Source organism: Polypterus senegalus, chromosome 4 (assembly GCF_016835505.1).
Source record: "Polypterus senegalus isolate Bchr_013 chromosome 4, ASM1683550v1, whole genome shotgun sequence".
Classification (NCBI taxonomy): domain Eukaryota; kingdom Metazoa; phylum Chordata; class Cladistia; order Polypteriformes; family Polypteridae; genus Polypterus; species Polypterus senegalus.
Genome location: NC_053157.1, coordinates 2,964,380 through 2,977,911, shown reverse-complemented (window position 1 = coordinate 2,977,911; position 13,532 = coordinate 2,964,380). Strand labels below are relative to the sequence as shown.

General features: G+C 38.0%; 1 protein-coding gene across 5 annotated transcripts in view; it reads left to right on the top strand.

The window, feature by feature from the left end:
* fam13a (family with sequence similarity 13 member A) overlaps positions 1 to 13,532 on the top strand; it is a 256,286-nt gene that overhangs the window by 48,787 nt on the left and 193,967 nt on the right. For all 5 annotated transcript variants that reach the window (XM_039750166.1, XM_039750162.1, XM_039750161.1 and 2 more), the window contains exons 4-5: positions 1,737 to 1,917; positions 13,020 to 13,161. In XM_039750166.1, coding sequence (XP_039606100.1) covers positions 1,737 to 1,917; positions 13,020 to 13,161 — 323 coding nt within the window. The remainder of the gene's footprint in view (positions 1 to 1,736; positions 1,918 to 13,019; positions 13,162 to 13,532) is intronic.

Here is a 13,532-nt window from a genome sequence, read left to right as displayed (position 1 = left end):
CACCACTGTACAGTATAAAATGGAGCAGATTATTTAAGGCTTTATAAACAATAAGCAATATTTTAAAGTCAATCCTGAATGACACAGGTAACCAGTGTAGTGACATCAAAACTGGAGTAATGTGTTCGGATTTTCTTTTCCTAGTTAGGATTCTAGCAGCTGCATTCTGCACTCGTTTTGGGTGGTCCTGAGAGGAGTGCGTCACAGTAATCTAGTCGACTGAAAACAAACACGTGAACTAATTTCTCTTCATCTTTCAGTGATATAAGAGGTCTAACTTTTGCTGTTTCTTAAGTGAAAAAATGCTGTCCTAGTGATCTGATGAATATGCGATTTAAAATTCAGATTACAGTCAACCATCACCCCTAAGCTTTTTACCTCCATCTTGACTTTTAATCCTAATGTATCCAGTTTATTTCTAATAGCCTCATTGTATCCATAATTGCCAATCACTAAGATTTCAGTTTTCTCTTTATTTAACTTGAGAAAGTTACTATTCATCCATTCTGAGATACAAGTCAGACATTGTGTTAGTGAATCACACTAATCAGTTAGTTAAGTCCCATGATGCACCGGGTTGCCCTCATCCGCACAGCTTCAAGTAATGCTATATCTTTCTTGTACTGTGGTGACCAGAACTGCACACAATACTCCAGATGTGGTCTCACTAGTGCATTACATTGTTTGAGCATAATGTTCCTTGACTTATATTCAACACTTTTTATGATACAGCCATATATTTTATTTGCCTTTTTAATTGCTTGTGTACATTTGTTAGATGATGAAAATATTTTGTCAACGTAAATCTCTAGTCCTTTTCAGATGTTGCTTTCTGTAGCTCAGTGTCCCCCATCTTGTGTTTTTAATTGATGTTCATTTTGCCCACACGTAGCACTTTGCACTTGTCTCTATTAAACTGTATTTTCCAGGTGTTTGTCCGGTTCTGAAGGTCTTCCTGAATTGTTTTTATTGCCTCCTCAGTGTCTGCTGTCCCTCCAATGTTTCGTGTCATCTGTGAATTTGACAAGTTCACTAACTACATCAGAGTCAGTGTTATTACCATAGCAGTCCACGGACAGACTCCTGAGGGACTCCACTGGTGACCTCGCTCAATCCATGTGGAGCTGATCCCACTCATTTGAGGGAGTTAGTGTGTAGGACACGTTATAATGGACTGTTGCTCTGTCAGAGTCTGCTTCCAGGATAGGCATTGGATTAGGGTGTAAGACAATTGGAGAATGCAGAGACAGATTCTACAGTGTTTTTGTTATTACACATATTCCATCCATGTTTAAGAAAAGAGTAGATTAAGAAGCTCTAAAAGAATTCCCATCTGCATGTGTAGAAAAATGGCAGCTGGGAGCACAAATACGGCTAAACAGCTAGTTGTTTCCGTAAGTTGTAGATTTCAGTACATTTTTGTGCAGAGTACAATGAAATTCTTTAATGCGTGTCTTAACACCATGCACCATGTCGCCTCTCTACAGAACCATGGTAAAAGTGTCTGTCTTAGTCACCAAACGAAAGTGGGTTCATATGATTTAATATTATATAAAACTGGGAGAAAAGGTGGTGTGGAAGAAATGTTGTTGAGCAGAGCATGGCTAGATAAATGAAGAAGCAGTGTTGCTTTAGCACAACCTGCACCAAAGGGTTCTTATTGGGGACTGAGATGCAGAAGTGGTGACTTTTGGCTGATTTGTTAATCTCTCTTTCTCTTTTTTGTTTGTCTACAGGCCCCAGTGACGAGGAGCAGCTAAAGCAAGATCTAAAGGAATTTATGAGAACATTGCCTAATGACCATTACAATCTGTTGAAATACCTCTGTGGCTTCCTGAATGATGTGGAAAAGGAGTGCAAGCACAACCGTATGAACGTGCACAATCTGGCTACGGTATTTGGACCAACTCTTTTATAGTAGGTAGCTCTAATTGTCCCTACTCCTTAGATCTTCAGCCCAGGTGATGTGGTAATGACTGATTTAAAGAGTTAAAGATAAATACAATGAAAAACAGAAAAAAGTGCTAGGACTCCATGTTAGTGTGCCACACCACAAATCGTGTCACTGTTTTCATGAAGCGCTCACACAGCTAAAGAGGTTAACGGATGAAAACTCGGCTTGTGTTTTGTAGGCTGAAATCCACCTAACTGCAACATTTACTGTGAAAGGAGTGTGATCAAATAGGGTGTAATGCAACTCCGGTCCTGGTGGGCCGCAGTGGCTGCAGGATTTCATTCTAACCCTTTTCTTAATTAGCAAGCAGTTTTGATTGCTAATTAACTCATTTTCCCTTCAGTTTAATAGTTCCAGTTTTAAGGAATCAGTCTCTAAATTGATTTGTTTCTTCATTAAATGGCAGCCCAACAGAAATGAGATGTAAAATAAGCCGACAGATGACAAGCTAAATTGGAACGTCAAACTCCAACCAATTTCACTCCAAACACTTTCTTAATGAGAAGCCAATTCTTGCTGTTAATTAAAGCTGTTATTGAATATCAGGACTTGTTGCTGCTCCTGTTCTGCCACAACAGACTGTTGATCTTCTGGTTTTTCAAAGACCACCAACAAGATGTTTTGGTGACCTGGCCAACATGACTGAGACTTTCCCCTTTCTTTATTTTCAGGTTAGCTGGTCATGTGGTAGCTCATTTTGTGTCTCTTTGTTTGGTTGATCATTTAAAGAAAAGAAATGACTAAGGGGTCTGAATCATGTCAATTGAAACTAAAGCAGAACAATTTAATCATCAGCAATCATACAGACACTGGAGGTGACATCCGAGGGTGGTAAGGCTGCCAATCATCGGGGGCCTCATGCATAACACTGTGCGTAGAATTCGCACTATAACATGACATAAGCAAAGCACAAAAGCAGAAATGTGCTCACGTACACAAAAATCCAGATGCAGGAATCTGTGTGTTGTCCAACTTCCACGTTCTTCTGCTGCATAAATCCCGGTCAGCATGAAAAGTAACGCTCGTGCACGCGCATGCTGTCCCGCCCCAACTCCTCCCAGAATTACACCTCTTTGACTATGCAAATCTATATAAATCGCCCATAAGTTCAGCGTTCTGTGAAAAGCAAGAGGGAAAAGAGGGAACTGTTGATGTCCCAGGTTCAAGTGGAGTCTGCTGGCAACCTGGACATCACAAGCAGCGGTCAGCAGTTTTGACTGACTGCTCCAGAGATCGGCTTTCAAATTCTGACCTGGTTATGGTCAGCACGGGTTTTTGCCAATTCTCCCAAAATTTTGACTTCAGATGCACCAGTTTTCACCCACATCCCAAAGTTCTGAATGTCAATTGAGGACTCTCAAATGGTACAAGCAACCTGTACTTTATATAGTATATTTAGAGTAAAGACAATCACAAGTCCCTTGTGACCTGTTTCAGGGGTTAGTACCCTGCTATCACAAAAGTCAATAATTAACACCAATGTTGAAGAATGGTTTGCTCTTCTTCAAATTCAATTTCATTTTTACATCCTGAGCTGAGGATCCAGGGAGGCCCAGCGACTTTAATGAAATCCCTCCTCTGGGATGCTGCATGCCAGTGCAAAGATTCTGAGAAGAGCTTTCACAAGAACTGCATAAAGGCAGCTTTCCCCCTCTCCACAAAACGTTGTTTAGTGTCACCTTTCAGAATTCCTCTCTAGGTTTTTAGCAGGCCAGTGCAAGTTTTCTGCGAATAAATCATGATGGAATTGGAATCCTGTGCCAGCAGGCACACACGAGTCGTGTTTGTACCTTTTTCTCTGAAGCTCACCGTGAGCTTTTCGGTGAGTGTAAGGCGTGAAGATCACTTACTTTTGACAGCCTCCAGTTCGAAGGTGGCGATGATCTTGCTGTTTATTTTGTGCAAATATGCTTTTAGTGGCATAGCTTTTGAGGAATTCATGATAGCCGAGTGTGGTACGTGACATGGAGATAGGTTGGCAAACACTTTTTGTTCTTATTTCAGACAGATGCATGATACATGTGTGCTCCAGTTAGACAAGTCTGCTCAGCTGCTTTTATTTTTGAGATATTGCATTGATAAATGTTGACTACATCAGTACTTAAAAAAAAAAAAAAAAAAGTTAATGAAGTTCCTGTTACAAACGAGCATGGGATAATGGTTATGTGACACAAAGTTACCATGAAAGTACATGGTACATTCAATTATTAAGAATTATAAACTTTGCACATCTTTCTGTATTATGTTTGTTTATTTTCCTCATTTGTTGTAAGTTTTCTTTAAGCTTTATTTTCTTTTCTTTCTTTTGGATCATTTAGTTTTGAGAAATAAATACATTTTCTTTGTTTAGTTTTAAGTGTGCCACACTGGCACTTTAGAGTCTCAGTATTTTATTGGTTAGTTACTAGGACACACTACATCATTGCTAAGAAATGTCACACATGATGTCACAAAGAATCTGCTACAAACTATGGCACAGCACTCCAGCTCTTTGTCCAAGATTCCGGATTTAAGCTTTGATTAGTGTTTGTCTTAAGCTCAGAGTGTTTAGTGTTGTGGTAAATGACCCATAAATTCCACTAACACTGGTCAGCAAGCATTTTGCTACTGGGAATCTTTCACCCTTTAACAGGTTTCACTTGCTGACGCCAAATCTTAAAACCATTTTCGTTCAGCAGCACATCACGTTTTTTTAGTTATGATGTTCCAGGTCTTGGACAACTAGGGTGACTGGACAGTAAAGGCGGATAACCATTTTGATAAATACCGGTAATTCCACTAGGGATGCCATTGAGATAAATGATTTTGCCACATCTTACTAACAGCTGTAAGTTGTTTACCTTGTCATTCTTAATTTTTTTTTTAATTATTAATTTTTAATTAGCAGAAAAAATGATTTGTTACTAGTTACCAAATCTTATATGACACTAAAGCATAATGACACAACTCAGACATGACACTGCAGTAGGTAGTCGGTTTTACTTTTCAACATAACATTGCATTTCAGGACATTTCATTCATTAGATTCACCATTACTTTGAAAATTCTGTCAAGTAGATGGACAGAAATGGCGATGCATTTAAGAAATAAGTTTGGTCTCGAGAAAAGTGAAGATAAAATTAAGGAAGGTGTTTTTATTGTTCCTGAAATCTATGAACTAATGCTTGACGATGAGCTCAAAAGGAAACTAAAGCCTACTGAATCAGCAGCATGGGAAGCATTTGTGCGGGTTGTCCAGAATTGTCTTGGCAGTCACAGAGCAGAGAATTATGCTGAGCTTGAGGAGAACCTGCTGAAAGCGTATCAGCTTATGGGAGCCCGATTGTCTCTGAAGACGCATTTTTTACATTCTCCTCTCGACTTTTTTCCTCCAAATCTGGGCAATATCAGCAATGAGCATGGGAAAAGACGTCATCAAGATATAAAGGTGATGGAAAACCGATATCGGGGGGGGGGAAATTCACTCCGAGCATGATGGGAGACTACTGTTGGTTCCCGCAAAGAGAGATGGATGTGCAGTACAAGCGCAAAAGCGAGTGCCTCAAACATATTGGAGCACGCTGACCTCACTTTTATATTGAGATTAATTGATGGAAATATACTTTAACGTGTCTCTGGTATCGTCTTCTGGTTTGTTTTCAGAATAAACACATCAAAACAATTTTGGTGGGACAAACTCCAGATATCGTGTTGATATATTGATATTCAAAAGTGTCAAAACGTCAATGATGTGTATTTCAAAATTAATTCCGATTTCATATATGGAATCAGTGTAAAAAACTTAATAAAGAGCTGCTCTGAAGTTCCCAGTAGCAAACAAAAAATATTTTTTTGTGGACCAGTGAATTGATTTGGTTCCTAGGCTTAGTGATTTGGTTCATAGATAGATAGATAGATACTTCTGCTATATTTTAACAGTTACAAATAAGCCATCAGATTTTGTTTTTAATAACAATACTTTGGTACTGTAGAAAATGTCTGTCATTTCAATTTCTCAAAATGTGCACATCACAAGGTGAGGAGATTTGACCAGTGACTGAGGTGGATAGTCAGTTGTTCAATTCAAAAGCACCACACGGTGTGAATGGGCTTCCTTTTTGTGCATAGATTCATTTTTCTAGAGGTGTTTAAAAGTGCTTCAGTAAAAAATGCAGGCACTTTTCACATTGTGAGCATGCGACTGAGTGGACAACTTGGCATGTGGATTATGCAACCAAGTAACGTAAGATTTTTGCTATTGATTGATAGGGGTGGGTGATATAAATAAAAAATATTCAAAAAATTGGAGAACGTATATTATGGTATTGACCTAAAAATCTAAAGATGTCTAAAATGAAGTCCTTCTGTTCTGGTAAATGACCCATAACTTCCCACTAATTGATTCGTAGTCTTGTGATTTGTTTCTGGTGATATTTTAATAGTTACAGTTACACTTTAGCCCTTTATTTTTAATAGCAACACTTTGGTATTGTAGATAACGCTCGTCATTTCAGTTTCTTAAAAATGTGCACCATCGCATAGTCAGGACTTTTAACCAATGAATGAAGTGATTCAAAAACACAACCCGGTGTGAACAGGCGTCCAGTTTGTGGACTACTTTCATTTAATTGAGGTATTTGTTTGACCATATTTTAGCAAAAAATGCAGGCACTTTGCACATTGTGATCATGCGTCTAAGTGGACAATTTGGCGAGTGACCAAGTTACATTAAATTTTTGATTGATGGGGATGAGCAATATAAGCAAAATATGATATTTACAGAATTTTGGATAGTAACAGTATACTGTATGTATATCACGATATAGGCCTAAAATGACTACAATGAAGTCCTTCTGACTTAATTTATTTCAGAATGATCACTGAAGTCTCTCTTTTTAAACTTGAGATCAAACAAGAGTTATTTTTATTATATTTGAATATATCTATACTAATAAAAGGCAAAGCCCTCACTCACTCACTCACTCACTCACTCACTCACTGACTCATCACTAATTCTCCAACTTCCCGTGTGGGTGGAAGGCTGAAATTTGGCAGGTTCATTCCTTACAGCTTCCTTACAAAAGTTGGGCAGGTTTTATATTGAAATTCTACGCGTAACGGTCATAACTGGAAGCAGTTTTTCCATTTACTGTAATGGAGATGAGCTTCAACGCCGGGGCGGAGTTTCGTGTGACATCATCACGCCTCCCACGTAATCACGCAGTACATAGAAAACCAGGAAGACCTCAAAAAGCGCTGAAGAAAACATGCATTATATAATTGAGAAGGCAGCGAAACAATAAGAAGCGAGCGAAAGTGACATATACAACCATATTCATGAGTTCTGCTACTGAAACAAAGCACATGTAAACCTACACTTTAAATTAAGTTCATAGACAGGCTGCGCGCGCTTGTAATTTAGTGCCTGCCCATATAAGGTCGTCCGTCAGCGCAATCCAATAGCAAACTCCCACTAAATATTTACGGGTGAAGGACTGTGCTTATGGAGAGGAAGATGAGATGGTCAGGGTGGTGTTTGACACAAACTCAGCGAAACTGCGAGAGAAAGTTTTAAGTGCCAGGACTAAGGTAACATTAAATACAGCAATGGACATAGCACGAGATGGCACCAGCACAGCTGGGAACCTTCGATGCATGTACACCGAAGTGGCTCACGGAACTGACGCAGTGCACAGATAAAAGCAACAGTTCCAAAGAGCTGAACAAAACCAATTACACAATTGAAAAGGCAGCAAAAATATGAAGCGCCTGATAAGCATATTCATAAATCCAGCTACTGCGGAAACAAAGCACACGTGGAAAAGTCAATGTCCCGCTAAAGGAAGACAGTGTAAAAACCCGTGCATGCAGTGTGTCAGGTCTCAGATAAAGAAGAAGACGAGCTGTTTATTGATGCAGTAAGAAACGAATCGATGAATGAAACCTGTCATCTTTACAACGATTGACAAACACGGAATGTAACTTGAACACAACACATCCTACAAATACGAACCTGATTGAAAGAAATAATGATAATCAAATCCTTGATGACAGCAACACTCAGTAACACTCACAAAACAAATACTGTATATTGACAGTCATGTTACGCTATTTTTAAAATGTTCCCTTTTCTTTTCTAGCTTTTTAACACACTACTTCTCGCTATGATACGCTGGTATATATATATATATGTATATATATATCCCGATCTACATACTAATAATGGATACTTTATTCGCCATCAATGATTGTTTTGGTAAAGCCATACTCAGTGTATTCATTAGATGAACGGTAAAAAGTAAGAGCGAGGGAGGATGACTTATTGAGGCATGCAGGCTGTAGTGCGCCAACTCTATCTGAATTGCGCGATCACATTTGAAAAATATATCTTTTCAAGTTCTATTTAGTCCATATGTGTCAAACTCAAGGGCAGGGCCACATCCGCCCGGCGTAATTATATCCGCCCGCGAGATCATTTTATATACTGTATTATTGTTATTAAAGCCCGGTATATGAAGCGCTGGTAACACAATAAACTACAGATCCCATAATGCAGCGCTTCAGCTGCCTTGCCAACACTTACCGCTAATCAAGTCTAGCTTATGATGCTGCAAGTTATTGCGAAGCTAGCTCACACGATGCTGAAGAGAAAAGTTGATTCTGAAAATAGAGCCTTTAAAACCGATGGGAGGCTGAGTATATGTTTACTGAACCCGTGTGTCTCATTTGTGGAGCTAATGTGGCTGTAATTACAGAATTTAATCTAAGACGGCACTATGAGACAAAACATCAGGGTAACCTGAATGCAATGCAGAAGATACAGAAAGCAGAATAATTAAATAAGAATCTGACACTTCAGCGGACGCTTTTACCGTGCACAATCACAAAGTGATTTCAAGTGAAGCTGCTTTTATGGGAGACACAAATGCACCAGTGCACCTTGCCCCACTTTCCCTGTTGCCAAGTAATGTTAAACCAAGTCGCCACTACGGTGTTCCCAAATACGCACTTTGCTGATAAACTGAGCGCACTGAGTTTGCACGGCGCTTTGGTGACTTTGAAGAACAAAAAAAGTCCGTCTACATGCGGCTCGAACCTTGTGCATGTTTGGTAGCACATATCTGTGTGAGAAGCTCTTCTCAGTGATAAAGACTAACAAAACAGCACACAGGAGTCGCCTCACTGATGAGCACCTGCAATCCATCCTGAGAATCTCCACAACACAGAACCTCACACCAAACAGAAACGAACCTGTTGCCAAAAAGATGCCAGGCGCCCAGCTCTAAAATGACATATGAGCAAAGACAACTGAATGATTTGATTTGTTATTGCTGAAAGGAACACATTTTATTTATATTTCCAGGTTTTGTTATGCAGCATGTTCATATTTGAATTTGTATAATTTTGACAGGATATATTTTTATGGAGAGCAAAATCTTTTGGGATATTTAAAATCTAAGTTTATTTTTATATAAAATTACATAAGAGTAAAGAAATTTGAATGTTTGTTCTTTTAACGCTTACTTTATTTCTAACTTGTATAATTTAGACAGGATATATTTTTATGGAGAGCAAAATATTATAAGTTGTTTAAGGTTTGAGTTGATTTATTCAGGAATAATATTCCTGTCTGTTTTACCATTCCTACCAAAGATATTTCTGTCGACTAAATAAAAATTCCTTCTATTTAAAATTTAAATAGAACTTGAACAAATACGATAGTTCATAATATCCACGCAGACTTGCACGTAAGAGCGGAGTTATCCGTTTTAACAAGCAGCGTATTGCACTGATACGAAATAGCTGTGTGTGTATATATGTAGATATGTATGTATATATATATATTTATATATATATATATATATATATGTATTTGTGTGTATATATGTGTGTGTATGTATGTGTGTGTGTGTATATGTGTGTGTATATATGTAAATATATATATATATATATTTATATATATATATATATATATATATGACACAACACTCATCACTCACAACAGTGACAAAACAATTACATTGACAATCATGTTACATTATTTTCAAAATGTTTCCTTTTCTTTTCATTGCTTCTTTAACACACTACTTCTCCGCTGTGAAGCTGGTATTTTGCTAGTCGAATAATAAATAAAGATCACAGTGTAGGTCAAATTGACTGTTTTTTTTGTACTTTGTATTAAATGCACAGACATACCCGACAATGTATGCCAAAAAAAGAATAAATTGTCCGCTTTTGTTGCCTGTATATGCATCTGCCATACAACCATGTATGTATGCTATTCAGTATGTGCCGCAACATTTCGATATGTCTATGTTCAAATAATTTTTTTGGCTAAAAAGCGCCTCTTTCGTGGCCAAGTGCCATGCTCCTTCTGTGTTCACAAAGAAAGCCCACCATTCATTCATTCATTTTTATTTTTTATTTTTTTTTAAATAAAATACTTGCCCCTGATTGCTTCACACGCCAGCCATGTCGCGTCTCTGCTGCTCGCGTATGTGAATTTCACTTTCACCAAACAACAAATATTTAAATTCTCGCGGATACGCCTCTTCATTGGGAAGAAAAACTACTTTTCCCTGATGGCAACACAAATTAGACGATCTACAAGTCTCCGACTTGAAGATTAAATCCAAACATTATATTCGATCGCATTTCGCTGTTCCATAATTTCAATTTGTTTGCGTTAATGCGATCTTTACTTTAATTTTTTGAGACTTTCTAATTTTAGCACTTTCATTATCTCTAAGCTGCTCTTCATGTGTATCGCGGCAACATATTTGAACCTCTTTACAACGTTCTACTTTGTAATCTACTCTCTGTCTTTTATTTCTAAATCTCTTTTAAATCTCTTGGCACAAAGTCTCGTCTCGCGGGACGTGAAAGTGTCTCTCTGAAAAAGTCACGTCTCGTCCCAGGATTTTTTTTATATAATAGAGAGACAATGTAACTCAGTGTACAATACAATACAATACAATACAATTTATTTTTGTATAGCCCCAAATCGTGCAAGAAGTGCCGCATTGGGCTTTTACAGGCCCTGCCTCTTGACTCTCTAAGAAGACAAGAAAACCCATGTAGGGAAGAAACATTGGGAAGGCAGTTCAAAGAGAGACCCCTTTCCAAGTAGGTTGTTCGTGCAGTGGGTGTCAAAAAGAAGGGGGTCAATACAATACAATACAATATACAGAACAGAACAAATCTTCAATACAGTATAAAAATAAAAATATTACACGTACGGAGCAGAATTGAACAGTAGATGATATCGCATAAAACAATGTACAATGTGCCATCTCACATGTTCTATTTTTCCATGTCCAATGGATGCTGTCAGTGCAGTTTTGGCGAGTTTATTTGCTCTTTTTAGCTAACTAAAATAACTTGAACACTAATACTTTTTAGATTAGCGTATGATGATTTTTTTTTTATTATTTTTTAATTTTTAATTTATTTTTTAATTTGTTTTATTATCAGTATACTGCTGCTGGATTATGTGAATTTCCCCTTGGGATTAATAAAGTGTCTGTCTGTCTGTGTCTGTCTGTCTGTCTGTGTCTATCTCTGTCTATCTATCTAACAAATGTGATTATAAGTGATATTTTTTCTATAATTATTGTGTAGTTGCCTGGAGGAGAGTGACATAATAATTCACATTTGGGTATGTACATGTAATATGTGAGCTTGTGTGTACTGTATGTGATTCAGTGAATGAGTCAGCAACTCAATAGATCTATTCTCAAATCATAGATTGTTTTTTTAAAAGAACCTTCTTTATGTTTAAGTGCCATTTTGTTTTGATTCATCCGTTTTCACACAGAAAGCCAACTCTTCATTCTTCGCCCCGTTTTTCCACCTCCACATTCCATGTTTTATCAGAAGGTAACTAAACGCCCACCGCACAACACCACACCACTACAATGCGTGCATCATTTTTGTGACGAGTAACAAAGGTGGCTTCCTTATATGCTAAACTGTGGTAAGAATACTATACACAAATGACTTCTGGTTGACAAAGTTCTGCCGATGTGCCATGGCACCGGTTTGTCCAGCACTGGTCACTGTAGGCTTCCATTCTAACTGAAACATTATCTCTGCTCTCTGTAAAAATGTGAGATTAAAGTTTTTTTTTCTCAAACTTCACTACAAACCACGTAAGATAAGTAACATATTTGAAAAATATTTTTGGGTGGAATAGTCCTTTGAGGAATTTTTTTTTGTACTCCTAGCTGATCAGGGACATGCGTATCCTATGATTTTACAGGTTAACATAAGTTTTGGTATCTGTGTGCGTTTAGATAACCTCTATTTTATGACTAGCAGACTACGTTACTTAGTTTAATTTGATAAAAGTACAAACATGCAATGCTACCAGGAATTGGCAGCAATGGTCCATGGTATTTCTTCTTTGAACACTTGACAGTGATATGTTTTTTAAAAAAAGATGGTTCTTTGGTGCAATCTGACCAACTTTTCTTCCTTCTGAGATCACGTAGTGACAGCACGCATACATGTATATGCTGTGAACCAATCATGTATGTGTGAAGTGAATTGTGCAGCGTTGTAAAGTGTGAGGTGGAGTCCACTCACGTTATGCACAAGTGAAAGTTCTGTGCATTGTGCAGGTAGCGCAGATGAGGTTGTCACATCCCTTTTCAGCATGGCTGTTACTGCTCTGTGATATCATGCTTGCCTCACAAAGCATCGTGGGGTGCTGAGGAAAAAGTCTAAGCTGGCTGCATTGTGAATTTTCAGGGACAAAGTTGCTGAAAGGAATGCTTTGGCCAATCAGCCCTAGTCGATTGGTTTAAGCTAAGGAAGCACGAAAAATTAAGCCACAGTGGTGTGGGTGGCATAACAGAGAACAGTGAACAAATGTGAGGTGATGTAAGGATATTGCTGATACGAAAAATCACACAACAAAGCTAATGAATACCTTGCTGGTACATTTAATATACTGTATATGCAATATTCTAGTTGGAAGCAAAGCTTTTGTAGTCTGAATTGCTGCAAAATTGCAAATTAGCTTAAAGGCATCAACAACACCCTTCTTGGTTTTTCAGGCTTTTAATTGCTTTTCCTTTTTAAGTGTCTCTTCAGGCCTGGAAGGAATGAAGGAGCAGGGTATCTGCAACAAAATCATGGCCAGGTTGATTGACGGCTATGGTGCCATTTTTGAGGAGATGCCAGAGGACAGGAGCCAGAACATCTGCAGTGTGATTATGGTTAAGGTGAGTTGGCAATGTCAGCTTTTCACTTGTAGTTGTGAAAACAGTCGGAGAAAAACATGTTACAATTGTTGACCTTATTTATTTATTTTTCTCTCTCTGGGGAATTTTGTTTCCCTGTTGCATTATTCTGGGTCTTTTAAAGGCTTTAACCTCGGGAACCATTAAAATATGGGTTCTTTGTATGTATATTATAGTTATGAACCAGTGGAATTTATTTTATTGTTTAATCTTAAGTACGTTATGTCACCATTTTGTAGCTTTGGCATTTTCTGAATGTGTTACTAGGGGCTACCTCGCATAAGACGGCAGTATGTGCCATGTCAGAATTGCTTTGCTTTAAAACCTGATGCTGAATTCAGTGTATCATCCAA